We start from the raw sequence: 26,545 nt of genomic DNA on the forward strand, positions 1-26,545 counted from the left end.
CACGCGCACTCGCACGCGCACATATATATATATATATATATATATTATATATATATTGATATTTGTAAAAAACAAAAAAACAAAAAAAGGAAAAAAATGTTTTTAATTTTTACGCGTAAATTGGATTTCTTTGTTTGATACGATATTATACACTTGTAATACTCTGAGGAATAACGCATTAATTGCTTAGCATGAGAGATATGCAATGCCTTTGACAAAGTATCTCTTTTTATTTTACATTATTTTTTTGATTGCGTATTCGTACGCACGTATCCTCCGTAACCCGCTTCGAAAGCATTGGTATACGTGTTGTTTTTTAATTTTGCACCACCACCACGAGCTTGTACGTGTAAATGGAAGATGATCGATTTCTTGTATCGATAACTTATATACTTGTTAGTTTAGATGTACGTTAAAAAGACCCGTAACAACGATGCTTAACGTAATTTAAAGTTTATTATGATCAATTATTAATTATTATTTATGAGTATGTTAATCGTCGAAGGTAACGCAAGAATATGAAAGTTTCGATAAAAATAAAAAAAAAAAAAATAAAATTAAACACGCACGACGAATGTAGTAAGTGATATATCTCTTCTTCTTCTTCTTTTATTTTTTTTCAACATCTTTTATTTAACAAAAAATATTCTGTCGCTTTGTACAGAGAGTATTTGTATATGCGAATATAATTATATTCTTAGTACCATCGTACCATCCTTAGATAATTCTTACACTGTCCCTTTTACTTTTCTTCCTTTTTCTTTTCTTTTCTTTTTTTCTTTTAAATAACACCTTAAGAAATACATACTAATTTACATCGTAAAAAAGAACAATATTAAACAACGTGATAATGATTGATAATGTCCAGTAGAACATATTGAAGAAACGAAGATAGTAGCGTTTGATCATCGATAAAATTAGCTAGACACGTTTTCTTCAATAACTTATACTACCATTTATTATTTCGCGAGTATTACGATACGAATGATAAGAGATACGTTTTTTACGCCTATCCTATTTATTTGATTTACTCCATTCCGGTTATTTCTAAAGCTTACAGACGATTCGAATTGACTTTTTTTCTCGCAGTGCTTTTCTTCTTTATCTATTTATTTTGATTAGAAAATAGAGAATTTTGGTTTGATACAGACCTCTCTTTCTCTTTTACTTTTTGGCATAGTTGTCTACAAGATATTTTTTTACGTCTAGACACAATAAAATAACATATAATAAAAAAATCATTAAATTAAATTCTTGATTAAAATCGACAATCGTCGAATGTTTAAAGAAATTTAGTTAAGTAAAATAAAAAATAAATGTCGGATCCTAGTCGGGTCAATTAGTTTCTCTTGATAAATAGTGTATAGAAATGTAGAAATGTCTTGATTTCATAGACCCGGTATCTCTGCAGAAAATAATGGTGCATCAGCCGCCGTGAAGGTTGGAGATTTTCCTTCCCTAGCAATGCGTAAAGCTTGATGCACCGATACGGTATCCAACTCTTTTTGATTAGGTTTTTCATTGTCGAGACAAATATCAACAGCTCTCTTTCCAAAGGGCTCCAAGACTTTGACTCGGTAATCTACTATAGTCGATACAGGATTCCCAGTCAATCTCAAGTCTTCGAGACAAGGCAAGTGACCGATATTTTTAACCTCTTCGATTTTTTCTATACGATTGCAACTGACATCGAGACCTTCCAAAGAGTACAACTTGGAGAAACTAGCCAACGAGGTTAATTTATTTTGCGACAAATCTATGTAGACTATGTAACCTAGTTTAGTATGCAAATCATCGGGCAAGGTAGTAAAGTTATTCGACGCTAGATAGATCTGAGACAATCTTGGTAATAACGTAACGTTGGATATCTCAGATAAAAGATTATTATTTAAAACGAGAACTTCTATGTGTGGCATCAGTTTGATAGCTTCGTCTATGACTTCTATTCGATTGTCACTTAGATCTAAGTGAGTTACCTTTAACCACACGTGAGAATCATTCGCGTTGTTTATATGTTTGTGAACTTCCTCGCACATTGCAAGCTCGACGATATTTCTTAGCTTCGTGTTCGTAACTCTGAGAACTTTAACGGTATCTCGAACGTTTCCCATATTATAGATCTTATCGACGGGATATCGGTCTATCGTTAATTCTTCGATATTTTTAAAACTCGACAATTCAATGGATAAAGAGGAGGAATAAATGTTGCTATTTTTATACGGCTCGGTACTACCTAAGATTGTCAAATTACTCAAATGACTATTAAAATCCAAAACGTGACTAAAGTCATACTTCTTATCTACGACCTCCATGATAGGACACGGATGTTTTAATCTTTCGCTGATCGCATATAACTGAAAGAGTAAGTATATTATAGATTAGTTTGACTTATCGCTCAAACTTTATTCCTGCAAATACATTGAAAGAAGAAACAAACTTTACTTACTTCTACTGGATTAAATTTGTAACTTTTAGAATTCTCTAACAAGTTACAGCCTTCGGTGAACAATTCCATTGCCATACTTTGTAATAAAAAGAATATATCATAGATGTGTAGATCCAAGAAGACGGCCAATTCCCTGGGCATAGCTTTCTTCAAATAATTGTACACTGCGTTCAAGTATTTTTCCAAACTGACCCTGCGCTTCTCCACAAAGGCTTCGCATTTATTACCGATTAGTTTTTTCGGTGGTAAGATATCCTTTTCCACGCAGTGCTCCATAACCAATTTCTCATGAAGCTCCACAAAGTCGTTGTACCTTTTAAATGTAAATTATTATCATCTTTAACTTTGCAAAAAACATTTGTAGCATAAAACATATCGCTGATGCGACATCCAAAGGTGCAACTTTAAAAGCAGCCCGATGAAGACAAATGTGAAAGGAAGGAAATATAGACAGACAGACAACTATGCACTCTGCACTTTACACTTAATGCTTTACCTGTGTTTCACAGTCCACTTGACGGAAACTACCTTAACCTCGATGCAGTAATAAGTGATACCATCCAAGGTGTCAACCGATGGTATTTTAATATTAACATTTTCCTGATTCAAAAGGAGACACGCCATTACATTTGACGAATTGGACAAAGTTCTTGTTCGAGAAATGACGTTTAAGTTGATTTGATTGAGAGGTTATCTCACTCGGCCGGACTTGAAATCACTTCGATATCAAACACGCTATTTCCATTTATTCGAATAAGATACACTTTACGTATCTATAGGCCATTTTACTTGCATCTTATTTATCAAACACACACGCCTTTTTACGATAAATTCTCCTCTCCACTTTCGTTTTGCAGTTTAGCGTTCAATTCATTTTTGACAGTTCTGTGAAATACACCCTACTATTACTTTCATCAATTACGTCATCATGGCAACAAAATTCAAAATCTTTTATAACATGTATACTGCATTTTCTCTAACACCATTAATTAATGATTAATTAAAAGAAAATATCTATATTAGATTTCTAATTGTTGTTTGTTTTTAAATGTATATTGAATTTAATTACACATTCACTTTGTGTACATTACTTGCTATTAGAAGTTACTAGGATATAAGCTAGTTTAAAATTTATTGAAATTCTAGTAACATTGCTAAGCATCATATCGGTAATAGTAGTGCTCTACCTTTATCTTACCGACCGAGAAGGTTTGATGATAACTTACCGACCGAGAAGGTTTGATGATAACTTACCGGCCGAGAAGATTTGATGATAACTTACCGATTGAAAAGATTTGCTGGTAAATTACCGACCGAGAAGATTTGATGGTAACTTACCGAACGAGAAGATTTGATGGTAACTTACCATCAGAATTACCGACAGTACAAAAACCTTTACCGCAGAAAAAATGAATAATTACTTTTAATTGTTCATTTAAAATCCATAATTGTTCGCTTTATTGCTTTGCTTAGAAATAGGAAAAAACGTTTTTGTATTTTCAATGATTAATAACTAATTAAATAATTAATTAATAAAGTGTGCAATTATAGATTTTAAATATGTAATTAATGTGCAATTAAGAATACTTATTCATATTTTTCTGCTGTTCAGGTTTTATGCAAACTTTTCTGTAGTATGCGCCACTATAGTGGCCCACTCGAGTAGCTTACTAACTCACTGTTTGAATTAAACAATCGTCTTCATAGTCATTCATATTTAAGTTATATGTTACAGTATAAGTATGTACAATATATTTTTTAAGAAAAATGATAATTTAATCATTAAGCGATTCTTTGAATTGCTTTCGTTCTTTCTAGTGGCAGGTCGTGCTCTCGTCAAATGAACGAACGCGCCCATTCATGGCCACGGTTGTTCTCATTGGCGACAACCTGTTGTCCCATTGGCGTACCAATGAATTATAACAATATATTACCAAAAATAGTGTTACTTAAATATTTAATCTCATTTTTCCTGTCTTTCCAATGCTTATCCAATTATAATAAATCATATGTTTTCCTCGAATTGCACGTTTTATAATATAATATTGCTATAAGGATATCCGAAAAATTCGATAGTCGTTTGTACAAAAGTAGAAGTTGTTGCTATCGAGTTAAACAGATGAAAGAACTTTCTCTTGGTTATAACTTATCTCTCTATCTCTTTCTTTCTCGTTTGTCGACAATATGACAAAGATGTTGGAATACGATAAGGTTGAATCAAAATGGTGATTTCGAATTGGTGAAGGGATAAACAAAGATCGGCCTTGCTCGGTAAATCCGTAAAAAAGATCAACGACGAGGAAGAGGAGAATAGGATGGAAATGTTGAAAAGATTGTCAGTCGTATTAATCGACGCCACTGGTTGGATGCTGCGTTAAGGAAGCAGCAATGGCGGCATTCGGTTACCTGGCCTGATCCTTCCCACTCTTGGGTTTCTCTCCACGGTATCCCCTTCCATGGAGTCTTCCTCTCAACTTTCCTCTCTTTCTCTCGCAAGTGATGTTAGCTATCGTCACGTTTCTTGGGGCTAACCAACGAACCTGTTGCCCATTCTTTCTTCCCATTCGACGCCAGTGTCGTGTCGACCTTAACGGCCAACCTACGCCGGGTCCATCGCAGGTGCTAGAACTTAATTTTACTTCCTTTTTTTTTACTTCTTCTTCTTCATGTTCATCTTCACGTTCAACTTGGCCTTTTACCTTTTTCCAACAGATTTTCTCTGACGTTTAGTATCGCGCTAGTTATTAATTGGTTTAAAAGGATGTTGTTTGTGATATTCCTAATTGGGTTTTTGTTCAACGTGTGAAAGTTAAATATTCAGCTAATGCAAATCTGATGCATAGTGTATGGGAACGATTAAGTGTGATAGAAGAAGTTACTTTACAAGATTTTCTCGTCCTTTTTCTTTCGTCTTGTTTTTAATCGTGGAAATACGAAAGAAGCAAGGTGAGTCAGATACGTGCGCCAATTTTTGTCCTTTTATGTTTCTTACTTTCAAATTTAACCAACGCGACAGAATCCAGATTTTCTTCGTGTCGAAATTAAAAATGAATTTACAAGTAGAAGATTGAATGTACAATTTCGAATTGATAGGATTGAAGTGATCATATGTCTACAAGAATTGGGAAAAATTGTTGGCGAGTTATTCGTTTCGATTGGTCAATTAGAAGGAATTCAAAGTGCATAACGGTCACGAAGATAAAACGCTTGAATAAAGAGAAAAAGGACGAATGGTGATTCGATGAATTTCTTTGTGTCGTAGAAAGGAAAAAAAAAGAAAGAAACGGTTATTGGATTTTCATACTGTTAGATTAATTTAGCTGATATTCGCGTTTTCCAAGAAATACAAAGATTCCGATTACGCAGACGAAGCAAGAAAAAGGACACGAATGAGATAGGGAAGAGGGTAATAAGAAGACGAGAAGGAGAATGGAAGATGGTGTTGCTGCTGCCGTTGCCGTTGCTGTTCAAGCAAGGAGGAGAAGAAGAAGAAGCTAAGATCTTAGCAAAGGTGAGTGTCCGCTCTCTCCTTCGTGGAATGTTGCGTTACCTTTTCGTATTCTCCTTCGATTAAAAGCAACACTTAATTGACAATGATTTTTCAACGATTTCAATTAATTCATCCAACTCAATGTGCTTCCTTTTTCATTTTTACTTTTTTTTTCTAACATAATCCTATATAAACTTTGGTTATTTTAGAAAATATGATTGTAAGAAGGAATAACTTGGGTGGTAGGGAATCTAATGTGTCGTCAGGGGTTCTCAATATCCAAGAATAAAATCTGTAAGCGTTCGTTTTCTCTTACAACCGTTCGTTTTCTCGCACAGACAAGTCTCCGTCTCCATTTCACTTTGACGTCTGACCACGCTGCTGCATTCCTCTCTCCTTTACCACCATTCCCGTTTGCTCGTTCCCGCGCAACTATCGAAAGAAGAGAAACGGATAGAGAAAGAGAGAAAGAGAATCAGAAGGAAGAGTAACAACGTACGTGCACTTGCATTCGTGTATACATTGAAACACTATAATATCTTGAGATAATATTCCTGTAGGAGTCCATTTCAATTGAACCCTCTAAACCGGTTCATAAAACGGAAAAGATATCTCCTAATCTGAAATTAAAAAATATAATATATGCATTTTGATTAAATATCTTATAGAATATATTTTTCAAAATGATTTGAAGTATCATTTTGATATGAAAACATCCAGTCTGTAGAACATTCAATTTTCATTTACTTTCTCGTTGAAGATAAGATCATAGAAGTATATGAAGAAACATCTTCGGTTATTTTCATTGAATTTTAAAATCATAGTAAAATAAACTTGAGCTGATGTGTCTGAACTATGGTTTTTTATTAACACACTTTTATGTACTCGTATATTATCTGGTAGAAACGTAAAGGTACAAACAATTATTTCCTCTCTTCCTTCAACCATGCATCAACCTTACGTTATTGTCCCTCCTACAGATATTACGAAACGTTATGTAGAGCACGGTTTACCGTTCCAAGCGGATAAAACGAGAGGTAAATCTAAAAGACAAGCTGAAGGCAAAGCTTTTAGCAATGCTGCTAGGGCCCTATGCTAAAATCATAGTGAAAAAGACGAAGAAATTCAGTTTCTTCTATTTTATTTTTTATACTTTTTTTTAATTTTGTACAATTTCAACTTGTTGAAAAAACAAAAAAATCAATGTGAACATGTAAAAGGAAAATATGTTTATACGAGTATACATTTAAATAATTAAATGGGAATGACATTCACGGAATGCAACATCAGAGGATTGTAATTGTCTATTAATTAGTTCATAGTCAACAAAATATATCATAGTTTATTCGTCAGTTGTTCCTTTTTTGGTATACGTTGACAAAATTCGAGATATACTAGGTTGAAAAATATTAATCGTAGGTTGGATGACAGATTAGACGTGGCACGTAACACGAGTGATGCATCGGCAGCAATATTCGGTCATTTAGGGTGAAATACGTAAGTATTATATGTCTCCAATGTTAGGTTACTCGCTTTTCCCTTCTCCTCTCTACCCCTCTCACCTGCCACAAATCTTCAATATCACGATCTTCATTGATTTACGAGACTATATTGCGTTTGGACGGATAGATTATTCGAATGACATTATAAAACCTTGATATAGATATTTATATTAAAACAATCAGACTTGTAGATGAAAATAAAATGATCGGATCTTTCGCGATAAATTTGATATTTCATTCTTTGCGATAATAAAAAAAAACCATGCCAATACTTATAGATAACGTATAATCGTCGAATCATCATCATTATTATTATTATTATTATTATTAAAGTCAAAACGATAAGATATAAGATTAAAAAGTAGGATAAAGAAGAGGAGTGAGAAGAAGGGATCTATAAGTTGATGAGATTTTTGAATGGATCGATATGTTTCTAGGGGAAAAACATAGGTCGCAGAAGGGCGGAGGCGCTTTTCGTGCAAAGTGGTAGGGATCATGGTCTAGACTCTTGGGGAGGGGGTGCAGGGTGCAGTGGTGGCACGACGGTGCAGTAGTGCACTGGTGGGAACCAACCAGAAAAGCGGGGAGGAATGAGAATAGTCGTGCGTTTCATTTCGTACGGAACATCCCTTATCAGTTCCGCAGGAACTCTCCTCATGTTCGGATCTTTTTATATTTTAATCCTTTATCTCTTTCTTTCTAATTTCATTTTTCTATAAAATCTACAAATATTCTCATTATTTTAACATATATATGTATTATATTATCTGTCTCGTTTAAAAATAAGAAATGATTTTCTTCGGTGTAGTAAAATAATTGAAGATTAAAAACAATTTCAATCTTTTTCGAATGTTTCAAATTATTTTCATAGATAAAGAGAGAGAAGAAGGTTCTTTCATGTTTATTTACGTTCAACTCGGATCTAATATTATCGCAAGTTCGCGAATACACTCGGGTTTGTTCGTTCATTAGTTCAGGTTCTCGTTCTTCGATCGGTGAAAGTGAAAAATTCATCCACGCTTCTTACGTACACGTGCACGCTATATTCGCGATAATGCACCCAGAGTGTGTCTTTGTGTTGTCAGATATATCTTTTCTATCGTTATGCACTTGCACGTAACGTATTTAGGATACGAGTTATTATAAATTACATATTATTATTAAAAATAAGAACGAATCAAATTTCGATTACCAAAGTTATTATTATCTCTGCCACGCTGGATACCATCAAAGTTCGGTGAGTTTTGTTTTTTTAAGAATAATTGTAATATCATTGCAGCAAAGATATACAACACGTTTTCAAGATGATTATATTTCAATTTTAAGTTAAAGATGCACATTGACTTGTTTCTTCTGTTTATTTGATTTATTTATATATTATTAATATATTATTTATGTATTATTATCTTTGCAACGTTGGATACCATTAAAGTTAGGTGAGTTTTTTGTTTTTAAGAATAATTGTAATATCATTGCAACAATATAATGCACCTTTTCAAGATGATTATATTTCAACTTTAAATTAGATGCATTAATTTTTTCTTGTTTGTTATCTTTGTTGACATTGATTTTATTATCGAACATGCATACGGTCGTATGCAGTTTTTATCTACGAAAATCTTGGCTTGAAGTAGTACTCGCAAGAAAATTAGATGCGTTAGTCGTTCTCGTTTTCTTCTATGAAATCAATTCTCCCTGTTTATCCTCTCTCTCTTCCTCCCACTTTGAAGCAAACGAAGGACACGAGCTTTTTAGAAGTTCGTCCGTGCGGAAGGTGACCTCCTTTTTTCTTGTAAAAGGGAAACAAGAAAGCAGGGATTTTTTTTTCGTTAGCATGTAAAATGCCTTGAAAAAACAAGATAGGAAGAAAACTGTGGGGGTGGGGGGTGAACTAAGAAGGAACGAATGAATGAATGGCAAGCATGAAAAGGAAGACCACCCCCTGAAGGCTCGCGGTTATTTTTTAACAGAGAAACCAACCACCTTTGTCCTTTTATTTACCTTTCTCTCTTACTTTTAGTTATATTTCTTTTTTATTTTCTTTAACTTTCCTCCTAAATAAGAAGTTCTTTTAGTTCGCAGTAATAATTTCGTCTATTTCCTCTTTCTTCTCATTTGTCTCTTGTTCTACCCGTTGCAATTAGAATTTGAATCGAGTCACGGTTCTGGTTTTCCGATTAATTTCTAACGAATTGGATCAGATTTTAAATTTCGATGCACATTCCTACTTTTCCGACAAATCGAAACCGACGATTCGTTAATCACCGACCCGATAAATTGCAGTCACGGTGTCATAATTAAAACGATGCGAAACGAGATTATCGTGCTACGTAAGCGCAAATTATTTTATTCTCATTATTATTATTATTATTATTATTCGATATATAAAACGAGGAATTATGTAAGCGCGTTAAAATCATTAATAAAATCATAATTTCACTATCAAATATAAATAACTATCTCGTTCGGGCGTCAAATTTTCTACGTAGATTTTTTTCGGTTTTTAAGATCGTCCATTGTTTTTTTTTCAACGTTTTATCGAACCTTTTTTCTTATTTTTTAGCCTTTTTTTTATATTCATATTTTATATTCACTGTTATATTTAATATCGTGCTGTTAATTTCACGTCGGTGTGCGCGCGCATCCTAACTAACAACTAACTTCATCCTGTTAATTTCGCGTTGCTGTGCGCGCGCATCGTAAAAATTCACTTTCAATGCACCAAAATAAGTATAACTTCAATAAAATATTGTAGTTTTTGAAAATTGAAAATATGAAAGATTTCAGTTGTCACTCATCGGTGGCCACAGTTTTCATCCGAAATAAATGAGAATTCAAATTTACTTTAACAGCTCGTAACATTAGAACTTTTATTCGAAACTTTGGGAACATATTTTTCAATAATTTGACTAACAATTCAGACAACAAAATAAATACAATATTGTTTCCCCATTTAACGTGGGTCAATTCAAATTGTATTTTCTAGTAGGTTAATTAAAAAAAAGAGAAAATGAATGTGTAAAAACATCGCATTCCCCTAAATTCAATGGAGTTAACGGTACGCGAAGTGAAACGAGATTTTTCAAGCAAGGCACGATTTTAAATCGAGCTCATTGTCAGAGAAACTTTCTTGCTTATCCGTCTTCTCTCATATCTTTTCGCGTATATTTTTCTGCGCGTTGCGTAAGAATTTTTATTTAAAGTCATATTTTTAGTTTTAGAATTGCCGCGTAGTTTCGCATTATTGCCTTTTATATTTTTGTTATTGTCAAGGGAATACGATCATGATTTTTATCATCCTCGTAAACGTTCGTCCTTCCGCGAATTCGTATGGGAATCGAATATGTTAGGTAAACATAAGAAAGTGCATATAGACATGTATAATATTAGTTTTTTTTATTATTACAAAACGACAATAATAATAAAAGTTTTCATCGTCGTTGAATAGAGTCGTGTCCAACGATCGATAATATTTTATTTCTGTTTTTATACGAAGCACGATTGCAGATAAAAATAGTTTACAAGTACACGCTGGTATCGGTTGCGTTTACTTATTCGCGAAAAAGATTTGTTTAAAGTAACGTCGATGAGAAAACAAGAATAGATAAAATAATATCGGAATGCGTGTTAACATTTTCTGGAATAGTTTGATAATGTTTGCTACGATAACAACCCTTTGGGATTTAGGAAACGAAGCAACGTCTACGGCCCTTTCTCTGCCGATCGCAGATTCTCGTAGCATAATTTACATTATTTTTCATCGACGAAAGAAAAAGAAGAAGAAGAATAAGTTTCATATTATCGATATCAGGTCACCGCAAGCATCTGTTCGTCGTGAGATTTACTTTCCCTCCTAAGTGTTTTCACGTTCGTTTACAGAAAAAAAAAGAAAGGGGATAAACGATATAAGATTTTAGTTTTTTCTTCGGATATTAAAACCTTTTTCAAATATTTTTAAAATATTCTATATTATAATAATTGAATCAATCAAATATTTCACGTATGTCTATGCAACTGATGATGAGTACAAAACTGGAATACTAAAATGAAAATGAGTTTGATCTTGAAATGATTCGTCAAGAAAACAAATTGTTTATCCGTTCACGTATCAAAATGATGAATACCACGGATATTAACTGTGGAAGAAAAAGAATTTGATCGTGCATTCAACTGCAGTTACATTGCCATTATACAAAATACGAAGAAGAGGAAGAGTGAAAAGCCGTACGCAGGAGAGGAGAGGGGAAGGGAAATTTTTCGTCGAATACAGGAAGAGAGAGCAGTGATTTTTGTTGTTCGTCTATTTTGTTTTCGTACCTTTTTACCCGTTGAATCATCCTAGATCATAATCGTCGATAGGAACGTCCTATAGAATAAGGCAACGTCTTACCTTGACCCAGCACTTCCGGCTTTCGCCTGGTACAACTCTGCTTTTGCGTAAGCGGCTCTGCTGTGCGATGCGTTTTATGTTTTATTCCCCTCTCTCTTTTTTTTTCATCAGGTGCACGTACACAAACAAACCGAATTTTCAAAGTAACACACTGTGCACACCTTTAGATTTTAATCAACTTTATTTCTTGTTTAAATTATATATTATTTATGTATTTCATTGTTTCTTTATAATGCTTGTATATTATAAAAGATATAATTTGATTAAGTAAAATAGGATTCAAATTGTATTTATAATTGTTCAAATAATTTATTATAAATCTTACTAATACATATATCGAACACTCCTGATTTTTTTCCCGAATAAAAGTAAGAAAATTAATTTGCATTACAAATAAATTTCAACGATCATACATTTTGTATTTGTATGGAATAAAAAATATCTTAATGTTGGCCTAGCAAATTTCATTGTTCCATTATGACGATAACACATCGGTTAGGTAGCAAACTCTCGTCGTTGGAAACTCAAAGAGAGAGAGAGAAAGAGAACCATCTGCTTCGATCCAGTTAGACCTGTTGGGAAACAGGTGGAAATTTCCGGTCAAATATTTATTAATTTCCGGTCTTCGCGATTCACCCTCGTTTCCGTGTGGTAATTAAATCTCTGCCAAATATATATCTCTCATATGAATCGGAGGGAAACGTTTCCTCTCGTTTTTTTCTTCGTATTTACCATAAACAAATCGATTAACAAAAATTATATTTGTAAGAATCAATTGATGGTTCAATTCTTTATGCATTTAACTTGAATTTATTGATTTCTTGCACCTCTGAAGATAATTTTTGTAGACAAAATTATTTCAAACACAATTGGATCTACAGAATTTTGTTCGAAACAATGCAAACCCTTTTTGTTTAAAGAAAGTAACAAATAAAGTAAACAAACTTGATTATTTTCATCGGATTATCAAATTCATCCAGACCGGATCCGGTCCATTTGCGTATGGTAAATGATTAACGGGATGTTTGTTTCTTTTTGGGATTACTTTCTCGTTGTAATAAGTCGTAAATTTTTTTGTTCACAGAGTCACGAGTCGCGTGTCGTCTTACGTACGTCGATCGTACGATTTCCATCTGCAACCTTATGGTTTCACGTGGAAACCTTGCGACGCCGTTAAAAAGAATAGCAATTGGCCATTCTTATGGTCTGGATTAAAAAAACTAACTCTTTAAGTATATATATATATACCTATAATAGTGCATTAGTATGTATACTTTATTTCTTTCTTTATTTCATTTCCAGACGATAAAATGTTCGATACCGTGATATCACGAAAAAACCGAAAACGTATTCTGCATAGTAATTCGTTTCTTCGCTGAACAACCCTTTATGCACCCATATCTATTTTCGTGAAATTTGCTTTTACGTCTCAGAGATCGAAAGGGTTTAACCCCATGCTGACCCTTGACACTGATTTTCAGTGTCAAATTGTAAAAAGTTAAACACAAATTAGCTTTTCATTCTCAGGCTTGTGCATAAATAATTCAGAATTAAAATAATCGACATTAGCAAGCTGAAAATAGCTGTATTGTTTATTAATAAATAAATTTAATAATAAATGTATCACGGGGAAGTTGGACAAGGTAAAACAGAAATCAGAACGTTATGTTTTGATCTTGTTGAACGTTTCGTTCCTTTATTGGGATTTCTTTCAGCAACTATAAAATATATTACATAACCTTAAAATAAATTTAATTTAAAACATTTAACATACAACAATAATTCTTATTTAAATAATATATTTCTAAAAATTCAAACAAAAGCAATGGAACTCTCTTGTAGGATGAAAATATTTGATTATATATGAAATAAATGATAATTATGACAATAATATTAAAAATGAGATTAGGGATCATGCAGACTACACAAGGAGCATGAATTCAAACATATTAATTGCCAAAATTTGTGGCTAATGTTCCTTTTGTACTGCTCTGAATATAGTAACGTACCGATTATTACTGTTACTATTTATTATATTACTATTATATTTACAGTTTCGTATTATTATTTCTATTTCAAACTGCAGCCTTATTCTCCTTCCATTTTAGTACAAATAAAACACTAGTGCCCTCTTATTTTTATATCCCATTTGTATACAAGGAGCACGAGCTCTTTGTTAGGGACTTTTCATTTTTTGTTGCTGGATATAACTCAACTTATTTCAGCTAGATAGAGCCCTAATTTGATGCAAAAAATCAGCGTCAAGCGTCATCATAAGATTGCACCCATAAACGAATTCAAACAAATATCAAACGAAATTTTCAACAAACATTACTATGTTTTAGTAGAAATAATAAATGTAATATATGCACACTTTTTTTTTTGGTCTCAACAGGTTTATATTTTATAGGATAAAACAAAAAAAATATGCAGCAAGAGTATTTTTTACTCGCCAATTTGTTTCTCCATTTTTTCTTTTTCTTTTCTGTAAAACTAGAGAGTAAAATAAGTTTCTCCCTGGAGGGAATTGAGTTGGTAGAAAAATCCTCGTGCGTCTACCACCGATAAAGATAGATAGATAAAAAGAGAAAGAGAGAGAGAGAGAGAGAGTCTAGGTTGCGAAATAAATAGTCGTCTGGAGACAATTTCGTTTGGCCTAGCCGTGGAAGTTTCTGCACCGAAACGGTGAGTACTTTCGATCGTACAAACTTTTACGGAGGACGAGAGGTTTCTTCTTCCTTTTTTCCTTTTTTTGTTTTTACGTAAAGGAGAACGTAAGTACTTACGTACACTCCGTGACACGGATACAATCGTGCGTTCGAAACTGTTTGTAAAAACGAAAGTCCCCTACCCCTCCCCAACACCGCCCTCGTCACTCCTCGAGTGGAAAAAAGAAATCCAGATCACGAGATATACTCTCTTGCGTATATAAAATAATTTATTTAGTTTTATTTGTATTTATTTACAAGATAAACCCATTTGTGCGTAAATTTAACCGAAAAAGATTAGGTAAAAAAGGCGAGTAATTTATAAAAATAATAATTAATAATACTAATTAAATAAATATTCGTATTATTAGGAAGAAATAGAGAAACTGGTGTTTCATTCCCAAAAAAAAATTCGGTGATAAGGTAATCGTTGTAATAGGGTTTGCAGTGATGCTTGAAAATTTGTTTGTTAAATTTTCTTCTCCTTCTTTATCTTTATTTTATTTTTCAAGATGGGTAGACACGTGGCGGTAAGAATATTTTCGATTAGTGGCTTTGCCGTTTCTTGTCGAGAATTTAAAACACGTTTGAAACACGTTTGAAACATGTGCGTGACACACTTGGCTCTTGGTTGGCATCGAGTGGGCATCGAGTGGGCATCGAGTAGGCATCGGAGAATCACTCAATGCTTATATATTCCTAACAATTATTATATAATAACAATTTCTCGACTTTAAGAAAGAATAATACGTTGAATAAATTGGGATTGTCATTTATTTGTTACCACCGCTTCCTCAGGCCCGTCCTTTTTTTCTCGCGGAAGTTCTTTGTGTTCTCGGAACGATGGGAATGAAAACGTTGACGCGGTACGTTGCACGCAAAAATAAGAGATTTTTTTTGGTCATATCTTACAACCCACATCGGTCTTCTTACTTTTCGTCTTCGAATTTTTACTTCGTTGAAATTTTTTCCTTTGAAAAGAAACGATCAATAACACGGGAAGAAAGGAAGACAGGAAGAAAGGATGAAACTGTGGGGGAGGGGAATGGGGAGGTAAAAGAAGAAGAAATTCTTGTTCAATTCGACCTTTTTCTTAAATCCACAATTTGTCGATACAATTTTAAGATTTTTCAACTGTTTGCTGAACAAGATTTCGGATAATAAAATAGCCTAATATTGCATAAACATTTTATTGACGTTTAAATGAATCAAAATAGGTATTGTTTAATTAATAATGTAAAACATAATAAAATAGTAATAATTTAATTGAATTATAAGGTGGGACTCATGCAGTTATCGCAATATTTCAAGGTGAAACTAAAAATATCCTACCGGGCATTACGGTGCATCAAAAAGATGGGACACTTTTAATCCCATAGTGTTTGGAAAAATTAGACAACCATAGCATAAATTATATATATAATATTGAAGTTATGAAATACACGACAAAGATTTGTTATAGGAAAATAATTAACAATTGAAAAATGATATTTTGTCAGATTGAAAAATATCATTTGCAACAATTATTCGTCGTTGCATTGGTGAAGGAAATAGGATGCATTCGCTTCGTTGTTCGTTCAGGGCGGTTCGTATTTACGGTTCAAGAGTTCCATCCATACCAACGAGAAAGAGAAAGAGAGAGAGAGAGAAAGAGAGAGAGGAAGGACACCAACGTTTGTGGGTTGTGTTATGGTCAGTATAGTGTATATCCGTTGGTACAATAACATCCACTGATGTGACGTATCTGCGATACTTAAAACAGATATTTCTATTCGAATTCCATTCGAATTTCTTGAAAATTGACCCAATTTTCCAAGAGAAAAATTTGAAAACATTTAGCGGGACGTTCGTACAGTAATCTTGTAAATTGCATCGTTGAGATTGTTGGGATTCATTTCCGTCAAATATTTATTAAATAATACTGTTAACACATTGAACACTGCGCGAATTCTTAAATAAATCCCCGTAAGGCCACGGGGGGGGGATGCACTTAATATTTAAATAACAATTGAGTGTGTGTGCCACTAAACAACGTGTTAAAACAAATGTATTATGTATGTGTATGCAACGATGCATATCATAACGTAACATAACGCCATCTTTATTCAAACTACGAGTCTTTTACACATATAAAAACCGATATTTGATATTTAATCGGATAAGAAAAATATACTTAAAAGAATGCGGTTATAGTTTGGTATTTTAGATGATGACGTATCTAGAAAGAAAAAACAAAAAGAATCTACGCTAAAGATGGACAGCTAAAGATGGACAACCAAAGGTATAGTTAAGCGGGTAAGGGGGGCCCCCGTGTCATCGGAGACGCGTCGCCCATGGGGAGAAAAATGGACACGTTCGTCGACCTATACCTCGCCCTTCCCTAGTCTCATAAGTAGAAAGATAGGTGGTGGTAAGTCATGGTGGTGGGAACGGATTAGAGTCGAAGCTTTACCGTCTCTTCAGTCGGCCCGGAAACGCCGAGCGAGAATTCTTAACTCGACTCATGCACGTTCTTCTTTGTTAAAACTTTGTCGACACGTGACAACACACTTCCTTTTGTTTTGTTTTCTTTTCAAGTGGGTGGTGCATTGCTTGATTCAACGAATATGAGAGCTAACCTAAAAGTTATAATAACAGAGTGTGCAGAATTGAGAAAGAAATGTGTGTGTTTGCGAAAATTAACGTGCTTCTGTTAGAGAATATTCCATCGGGACGAGAATGGTCAGTTTCAAAAGCAACAACGTCACCAGGTATAACAACATAAAATCGGTAACCACTGGCGAAGTTTCTTGCTCCCACGTGTTCATCAACCGGAACACCTTTTTCTAACTTTTTTATGCTAAGTTCCTGTTAGCAAATATTTTCTTTCGACGATTGGGAATATTTTGTTCATCTATTTACTGAAAAACTGTCAATCACGACTACACACTTCCTGCATCGTCATTTCAATGTCGTGCGTTCAACAAAGTAACAACCCAGTCAAGTTTCAATTCGCGTTACAACCGCGTTCCAACATTTCCCGAACAACGACGTGCTTGTCCTTCCTCATCGCATCATACGCATCGTATGCAGCAGGTGTACTCGCGTATACTCGATGATTCATCCTATCCAATCATCTTTCACGAACCATCCTCTCTCTCTCTCTTTCTCTGTGTCATACATTCCTCTTATTTTCTAACCCAAACTATCATCGTTGTTTATTCTTTCCTACTTTCCATTCGCCGAATTTAACACTTTTGTCTTCTTTTTCTTATTTTCGGATATCATGTGAAATTTGAAAAAGAAATCACGTTAAATATTTTACGGTTATTCGAATATTCCTGTTCGGTCACTTCTTTTTTAAGCTCCGATTACGTTTTATATCGAAACTTCGTTCATCTTCTTATCTTTTTGATAAATGATAAGGAGAAAGAAGAAGAAGAAGTAAACTCGTAAACGTAGCTCAGATATTAGTTGAGCTGGAGATAAGAATAACCGTTGCGAAGGAGCCCCCTGTGGTACTTCCGGTCTCACAGTGTCGGTGTTCCAGTCTATGATTCGGTGCGTTGCATGTTGTCATCCTTTAGACCTCCTCCCCCATCTCCATATACTCTAATCTTGTTTAAATACGAACAGTGGGCCGTATTTGCTTGTAGTTTTACAACACGGTTAGGTTATAACGTTAGTTCTTTATTTGAACAATGTAAAAGTTGATCACCCGTTAGAGACAGTAAACAAGCAGATGTGATAATCGGTGCAACAAAGGTGTTGATTCCTTTTCCTCGTAATTGTAAGCAGGTGCGATGAGAACTTCCGTTGGGTGTACCGTTGCTAAATGGCAAACACTTTCAACCGATTCCCAACTCTCGTAAAGAATTTTCAACAAAGTAACGCGTCTCTTTCTTCTTTTACGTAAAGGGAAAATTGCGTCGACATCGAAGATTCCTGTTTTATCTTGCCCCGATACGAGTACTCAACACTGCTGAACTTTCCTTTTTTTGTTATTTCAACAGTCGATAAGCAAACACCCCATTCGTAGGGTGACTTTTGCAAAAGATTTCGTTCATTTGAACATGGAATTTTGTCAAACAACAAATTTGTTATTTAATTCTTCTCATTAATGACAACCTGCGTGTTCAATAAGTCAGAAATCTCTAGTTTTATCCACTTCGTGTAAGGATGTGCAAGGATGCTAAAGGTGGAATGCAATTTGTCAAAATGAATGTCGAAAAAATAAGTTAATCTCTTGGTTGTCGTTTCAGTGGGCAACCAAGGTCGCATTGTCAGGTGACTGGGACTTCTCCGAGTAATTTTCGCGATCATCGAGGTAGTCATTCGGGCAGACATGAAGCAACGTTGCCGGTCTCGTATCGTTCTGCAGCAGGCCTACGATCATCATCGGTATCGGCACCACCAGCATCACCAGCATCATCGCCGTCATCATCGTCGAGCGTCGATCCTACGGTGCAACGCGGTTGCGCTTTGCATCCGAGGTACGTACAAACAAACAACTGATTTTAGGCTTCCCGTCCCCCAATGGCATCAGGAAAATTTACAACCTTTTTCAGAAAAAGAAATTCATAACAATGATAATAACGAAAGTACAATGGTTCCGAGTTGGTATGAAAACAAGATGAAAGTTTAGTTAACGAGCACTCGAAAGTAGTTAAAGGGATAACACTCGTTTCCATGAGAAATCTTCAGCGAACCTAACCCAGGGATTTCCAAATTAGGCTGATTATCGAAACTTTTAAATAGGAGTAAGATGATGATTTCTCGTTTCCATGATAAATCTTTAGCGAACCTAACCTAAAGGTTTCCAAATTAGGCTGATTATCGAAACTTTTAAATAGGAGTAAGATGATAAGTAGCCTCCATTAGCTGAGATTGTTTAAAGTTCTCAGAGAAAAGTATTATTTTAGATGTTGTGACGATACTTTCCGAGGCTCGTTAGGATGCATCCCTTTAATGGAATTGTTTATCACACGAGAGAGATGGTTTCTTCAAGCCGATATGTCGCGTCGTTCATTCTTCCAGGTTTCCTTCGGTTAATCGGTTGTCTCCCTGCGAAAAGGGTCGTAGCAACGTACCTCGTAGCAACGTGGCCAGTGTGTCTTTCATTCATCTGTTTTCCCCCTACTCGTTCACCCTCCAACTTCACGCTCGATCGAGTATGCAGTGTTCTTTGTTCAGCTACCAACAAGGAATTGTACTCTTTAAAGTAACACTTACCTTTTCTACAAAAATACAGAAAAAAAACTAACTAAACATTTTATCCAACATATTTTTATCATCTACCGAAAAATAATCTTAAAATACTACCCTTATACGTGTAACTAGACTTATTTATTTAATTATTTAGATGACGCAATTGTGAGTTATCAAAAAGTATTGTCCTCTTTAAGGTGGGGGGGCACATTTACCTTTATCTCAACTCGCTAAACATTTTATCCAATTTATTATTATCATCATCTATCAAAAACTAATCCTAAAATTATATCTCACGTGTAATTAGAGTTATTTATTTATTTATTTATTTAGATGATGGCAGAAAACGTCTGGGGGTGAATTGGGGGTATAATTATCACGGACGGGAAGAAAGTGGCGTATCTCTTAGCATATTTTACACGGCTTCTTGAAATACCGTTCGTAATTAGCGCCGTAGTTTACAAGGAGTCCGTGAAGTTTCTTCTCGCAGGTATAACTCAAAGTTCCCCTTATTGAAATTTCTCTTCACCCGACGTTATGAATATCCAAAATTATTAGCAACAACGTATTTCTAGATACGTAGGGGCTAGTGGACGGGGGGAATTCTCTTAAAATCGATCATGACGAACGCGATGTGTATCTGCAGCGAGAGGGGGTGGCTGGGAGAGAAAGAGAGAGAAACAGACAAACGAATACGCTGATAAACTCGTGTTTCCAGTTAAAGGAGGAGGATACAGGAAGCAGGGATAATTTAATGTTCCTTTAATTCTCTTATCTGGATGCCCAGGGCAAATTGCGTAATAGTTCTCGTATTCTTTAGGTCCTATCTCTCTCTCTCTCTCTCTCTAATTTCTATTTCTCTCAGTGTCACAAAGGGCATCAGCCTGATATCCAAAGGGCTAGGTTCGGAGGGTTGGGGCTGGGGGCTAGTAAGGCACCCGGGTGGTAAAGGACAATGCGCCGTCGGCAATTTCCAAGGGGGCGCCACGAGGGTTGAAACGTGCAACGAAAAAGAGAGAGAGAGAGAGAGAGATGGATGAGGGTTGAAGGGGGTGGAGGGGGCTCGTGGTAGGGGGATCGAAACGTAGGGTGAAGGCGCATGCCAGTTTTGCTCTCGACGCGTTACGAGCCGGCCAACCCCGGCATTTTCATTCCTTTCCGCACGCCCAAAAGTCTACAAAAATCCTCCCATTTTCAATAATATCTAATTTAATATACAACTTTAAACAATTCATTTTATTTTATAATTTGAACAAAGTGTTCTCTCTCTAATTGAATTCGTGTATTTATTATTTGAAATAATTGCGTTTAAAAGAATGAAATTAATTGTTTTATTCTCGGATATCATTTGATTTTCTCATAATGAAAGTTTGTCGTTAGAAATAGAATAGAAATAATTGTCTCTTCAGATATTATTAATATTAATTTAGCGAAATTTGGTGTCACTTTGGTTCATTTTTGATACGATGACGATAAGAAATGAAAGATTTTTGAGAAGAAGGATCGTGAAGGGTGGCTAGCATTAGCGAATCGAGACGTGGAAAGTTTGCGAATCGATGAACTTGACGTGTCACGCCAAGTGACGCGAGTGTGCGAGTACCAGAGAGAGCAACGAACCAACCAACCAACCAACCAACCAACCATCGAAATCGACCTTTCAAATTTATGTTCGAGCTTTATCCCTTATGGCTATTTCTCTTCCTTCCAGAGGAACTACCTAATCGTACATTAAACCAAACCTTTGTTCACATTCTTTCACCCTTTCCACTCACCACCATCTTTCTTCAGCCTGCAATTGAAACCTTTTCAACCAGTGTTCGTATATTTTCTTTCTTCTCTTCCTCGTTTTATTTTTGACCGATCGAGAATACAATCTTTTCGAATATTTCTACAAACTTTATTTGTAGGAATATTGTATGAGAAAGTAGAGAATATTTTTCAAAAGGTTTTCATTTTCTTTAGTTTGGAAGCTGGTTAAATGAAAAGGGTTGAACAAAAATATGGAATAAGTTGATGTTAGAAGGGCAGGAGTGTTGGGGATGCAAAGGGGTGCATCGTTGACCTTGTCGATCGTTCGTCTAGCGTGCTCGAAAATAAGCACCGCGATTCTTTTTTTTCCTCATACGATTTGAAATGTTCTCAGTTGTACTCAGAAATGACACTAAACTTGATAACGCTTATTTCTATCAAAAAACTATCATTTTTCTTCAGAAAAAATAATGCATCAACTTTTTCTAAATTCGTTTATTTCTCTTTGAAGAAATGATTGATTAAATTTGTTTAAAATGTTTCCATTATTCTATTTTATTCGGCAAATTATTCCGTAGTTGCGAAAAGTTTGAAAATTTCGACCGAAATTTGTATCTCGCGTACAACGTCAGTAAATAGAATATAATAAATATGTTATCTCTCTGGTGCGATATACGACGCGTATTATACACGTTGAAAACCACTACGTTAGAACCTTTGTGAATTACGTTACGCGGGGATATAGAATTTTGCGGTGGCCGGTTTACTAATGCTAAACTTGTATTAGGTCAACGTCAACACAAAGTTACGACAAGGTTTTTTGCACAACAAATTTCATTACTTTTTCGAATGTTGTAGACAATCGAGTCGAGTTATTTTTAAATCTAATGAAAATCCTGTTAGAATAATCAAAACAACGCCATGCTGCAAAACAATCTTATTTGTCGGATGGATATTTTGGAACGAACGAAAAGTTTCCTTTAGAGTTATTCGTAAATAAAAATCCCGAGAAAATTGGTGAGATGTGTCTGAAGGTATTCTGAAAATGTAAGAGAACGAAATGTGGTGAAGATCAGACAACCCTCAAAGAATCCATCCACCGTCTGGGCTGTGTCTGCTCTTGCGCTGAAAAACGTGGAGAATGAAAGAGAAGAACGAGGATAAAAAGAAAGCGAAATAGAAGGAGAACAAAACAAAAAGTCGAGTACCACGACAATTTTCTTTCCATGCGTTGTATTAAGCACGATCTGCAACATGTTCACGTGCCTATGGAATTTCCTCGAATGGTAAGAAATCATTTTTATCCAATTTGAATTACTTTATTCTTATCCCATGATTAAAACAATCCTATATTTTATTTTTATTTCGTACCTCGAACAAACATTGAATTCTAATTTGTTGAAAGTTCTTCCGAAAAAGAAGAACAATCATTTTCTCTCGAGGAACCGAAAAAAAAGTATAAAACAACCAATTTGATTTTTATCATTGGCCGGGAGCTTTTTTTACTTCGAAAGTTTGTCCGTTATCGATACATCATTCTCCTTTTGCTCATTTTACCGAAGGCAAAGGGAATGTTTCGAAATATCGAGTCTCCAGGGCAAACAGGACCTCGGACACGTGAAACGGGAAAGTAGAAAACGATGTCAGACGCTACGAGAGTCATTAACCCTTTCTTATAAAAAGACAGAGAACAATTCATCGATTACGAAGGGAAGGATATCATTTTTCCCTTTCATTCCTTATATTCCTTTAACTCTGGTTTTTCTGCAATGATGGAATCTTTGATCCAATTATTCTCTCTATCGATCAATTGTTTAATCATTTATTATTTCTATTTGCCTATTTTACCTCATATTTTTGTTAAATTTATGTAAAAATGGGTTTATCCCATAAATAAATAAGTAAATAAATTGATAAGATCAGCGCGGTTGAAATTTTTCCTGAAAAGAAGAAAACTATGACAATATTTTTTCTGTCTCTATTTCAATCCCTCCCTTTTTATTTCTTTTCGTCAATTTAATCTTATCAAAAGATTATTTTTAAGCTCGTAATCATTGGTACGTACAAAAATCAATCTAACCAATAGGTTTTCTATTAATTTCGGTAATAGCTTAACCTATTGTTTCATTTGTTCTCTTTTTATTGTTCGTACTTCAGAAAGAATAATTATCGATCCGAATATTTCAATCGTATTTTGTAAGATGAACAATAGGAACATTTGGAAGACGTTGCTCGTTAATAATCCCTTTTGCTAATAGTTCCTTCGTACCAAGAACTATCGAACTTTCGGAATCGCATCTGCATATAGTATCTATTGATTTTAGCATCAAGGACCTGTCCTGGTGGCAACACAAACGACTATTGCAAGTGTCTTGCGTGTATGCATAGGTGTGAAACAACCGATCTACGAGTATCTGCATATGCTTTAGTAAATACTTTAGTACATAGGCAGGAAAAGCCATGGTTTACCATGTAAATCCTTGAAACTCGTTAGCACTTTGAGGTTAGGTCAATACGTTCTCGATTAAGGTTATGTTTCCCCTATCTTGATTTTATCAAATAAATTAAGGCAAGATCCATCCTTACTCGTTTATTTTTCGACAACTTATATAAAACTGATCGATTTTATGAACTAATTGAGTTCAATCAATTTTTAATTGGTCCTCGATAAAAATCATTTCAACTTTAATGTATCTCTAGCTTCGACAACAGATGAAAGAGAAAAAGAAGGAATGAGGGATAAAATAATACACAGATATCCTACTACTACTATTACTATTATTAATACTATTTTTCACGAATGAAGAAAATTGCTAAAATAGGGAAAAGGGTTGACTTTTTATTTTTCTTTTTCTTTCCGTAGAAAGAAATTGTTTCCTCTTTAATGGGCAAGTTTGATCGATCAAATACATACTTGACAAAATATTTCTCACCAGGTTCAGGTTTTTTGTTGGTTAACCCTATCTCGAATTTTTCCATTTGTTTGCACCGATAGATCGTCGTTTACTCGTTTTCTTTCGAGTTTAACTTGAGTTATGGATCTACCACGAATGTCAGGAAAAAAGGGACATCAACGTCATATGAGAGAGAGACAGGACAATTGTAGGTGGGATCATGCGACTTTGAAAAATGTTTTATCGTTTGTCTTTTTCCAGCGACATTGAGACGACGTTAGGATCACAAAGGTTCCTTCTTACCGTTAGTTTTTTTATTTTTCAAGCTAGAAAAAATATTGCGACACATTTTTCCTTCGATAATCTTCTTCTCACCTTAGAAAAATGATCATTACGAATAACCGATCATTATTGTCGCTCTATCATTTTAGAAATGATGATCAATTTTTCTGCACAAAGTTATTTGGGAATATTTGCAAAACAATGAATTATTCTTCTAAATAATAGGAAAATAATGATGTTAAAAAGCAAAGATACGAAAGTAAAATAGATTTTCCGTTAGCCGAAAACACCCTGACGCAACTCGGACGTTTTCATTTTTGTCGATTCCCTTAGGATGATAATTTCTATAATAAGAGAAGGAAATTTGCGATGAGCCAACCTTTCCGAATGATATTAGACACGGTAATGCCTTAGTAGAAAGGATTATTTAATGTTCTTAATTAAATTTACTTTCAACGTTTAATAAGAATGTTATTACAATCTGATCTGTTCTTCTTATTCTCATAGGTCCTTGTGATAAAGATCTTTTGTAATATTATATTCGGATTATTATTTCTTCCGGCTTTTTAAATCCAATTTTCCGATCTTTTTTAATCCTTCTCATTTCCTTCCCATTTTCTTCTATTCTTCTACGTCAAACTAAGCATTTATCTAGATTTTTTGTTGTACGTTCTTGAAAACAAAACGATACTCGGTTGGATACTCTCCCAAATGGATTGAACTCTTTTAAAACGAGCCCAAGTCGAAGAGTCTGCTAGCATTTTTCCAATAGCATCAGCGTAAAAAATAAGCAAAAAAAAACTAAGTCACGTTCGCAGGCAGGTTCTATTGTTGCAAAATAAGGTCGAAGCTGATGTGCACTTTAAGTTGAAAAAAAGGAACCACCACCGTCTACTTCTTTTCCAAGCCAGCGGGAGTGAAAAATCTACTTGAACGGACGCGACCAGCAAACTCGCTAAATTCGATTTTCTTTCTTCTTTCTTTTTACCTCTTTTTTCTTTTCTTTTTTTTTTCGTTCCCCCTCATCAAGTACCGGTCATTATTTATTCCCTTTCGAATTCGAATGAAAATTATTCGTTTGGAATGAACGAGAATGGGATCTCATCGATTACGCCTGATCTTACAAATTTTTCTTTTTTATTTCTCATCTTAGATAAAACTCCCCTCTTGTGCATAAATAGTTTATTTATAACATTCTTTGTTGTCCAATAGGGTGAAAGGAAGAAAAGTATATTTATCAATAGTATCTCTGTTCTTTTTGAAGTTATACTTCTTTTGGTAACAGTATGAAGTTATTCGGTATTAACGATGCGCGCGCACAGCGACTCGAAAAAATTAACAGCATGAAGTTAGTCGAAAAACTGAAATTTAGCGTGGACTGTTACCTATATTCAAAACATTTATTCTTAATTATTATTTTATTTATTTTTATATACACAACAGACGCGTGTTTTATTTTTTGTTTCAGGCTCGAACACCCGGTGACCACATCGACTCCCGGGATGGACAGCAAAAAGGTAAGAAGAAGAAAAAATATTGAAAAAAGAATGACTAATTGTAGGAAGATCAAATCTAAGCGTGTATTTCTTGACGAAAGTTGGAAATCGTACGCGTGCGATCTGAAAAGGGTATTGAAAATTGGTACGGGTCCATATGTTGAACACGCGTTTGTTGCTCGACCAATCGCGTATTTACCTATAGACTAGGTACGCGGATAATAGGGGGACGTTATGTAAAGCAAAGAAGCAGCATAGAGCAATGGTCCTGTTGTGTAGGACCATATGATTACGCCATCGCACATATGGTTGCTTTCAAATAACATTGAAAACGCCTACAGGGTTTTCAAAGCTTGTCGATCTTTCGTTCATTCAATGTCTCTGCAGTTTGCTGCACGTTC

The 26,545-nt window shown here is 34.7% G+C and overlaps 2 protein-coding genes across 13 annotated transcripts in view; one reads left to right on the forward strand and one right to left on the reverse strand.

Moving 5' to 3' along the window:
- Window positions 1-593: 593 nt before the first annotated feature.
- On the reverse strand, window positions 594-3,504 carry LOC106791636 (nischarin). Its single transcript, XM_014757430.1, has 3 exons — window positions 2,943-3,504; window positions 2,447-2,759; window positions 594-2,354 (listed from the first exon to the last, which is right to left on the reverse strand). Exons 1-3 carry the CDS (start codon window positions 3,068-3,070, stop codon window positions 1,389-1,391), a joined length of 1,407 nt encoding a protein of 468 aa, XP_014612916.1. The 5' UTR covers window positions 3,071-3,504; the 3' UTR covers window positions 594-1,388.
- Window positions 3,505-14,916: 11,412 nt separating this feature from the next.
- Window positions 14,917-26,545, forward strand: part of LOC106791629 — a 44,572-nt gene continuing 32,943 nt past the window's right edge. For 4 of the 12 annotated variants that reach the window (XR_001382203.1, XR_001382204.1, XM_014757418.1 and 1 more), the window contains exons 1-3: window positions 14,929-17,286; window positions 18,778-19,008; window positions 26,117-26,165. Coding sequence is in view for 10 of the 12 variants with exons in the window: in XM_014757418.1 (XP_014612904.1) it covers window positions 17,255-17,286; window positions 18,778-19,008; window positions 26,117-26,165 (312 nt within the window). In the remaining 2 variants the exon portion in view is untranslated. Of the gene's footprint in view, window positions 17,287-18,777; window positions 19,009-20,844; window positions 21,539-21,978; window positions 22,288-22,330; window positions 22,759-26,116; window positions 26,166-26,545 lie in introns of those variants that run through there. The other 8 variants (XM_014757416.1, XM_014757417.1, XM_014757419.1 and 5 more) reach the window with 6 other exon arrangements.

Source organism: Polistes canadensis, unplaced genomic scaffold (assembly GCF_001313835.1).
Source record: "Polistes canadensis isolate GaletaPanama2010 unplaced genomic scaffold, ASM131383v1 scaffold_327, whole genome shotgun sequence".
NCBI classification, from domain to species: Eukaryota; Metazoa; Arthropoda; class Insecta; order Hymenoptera; family Vespidae; genus Polistes; species Polistes canadensis.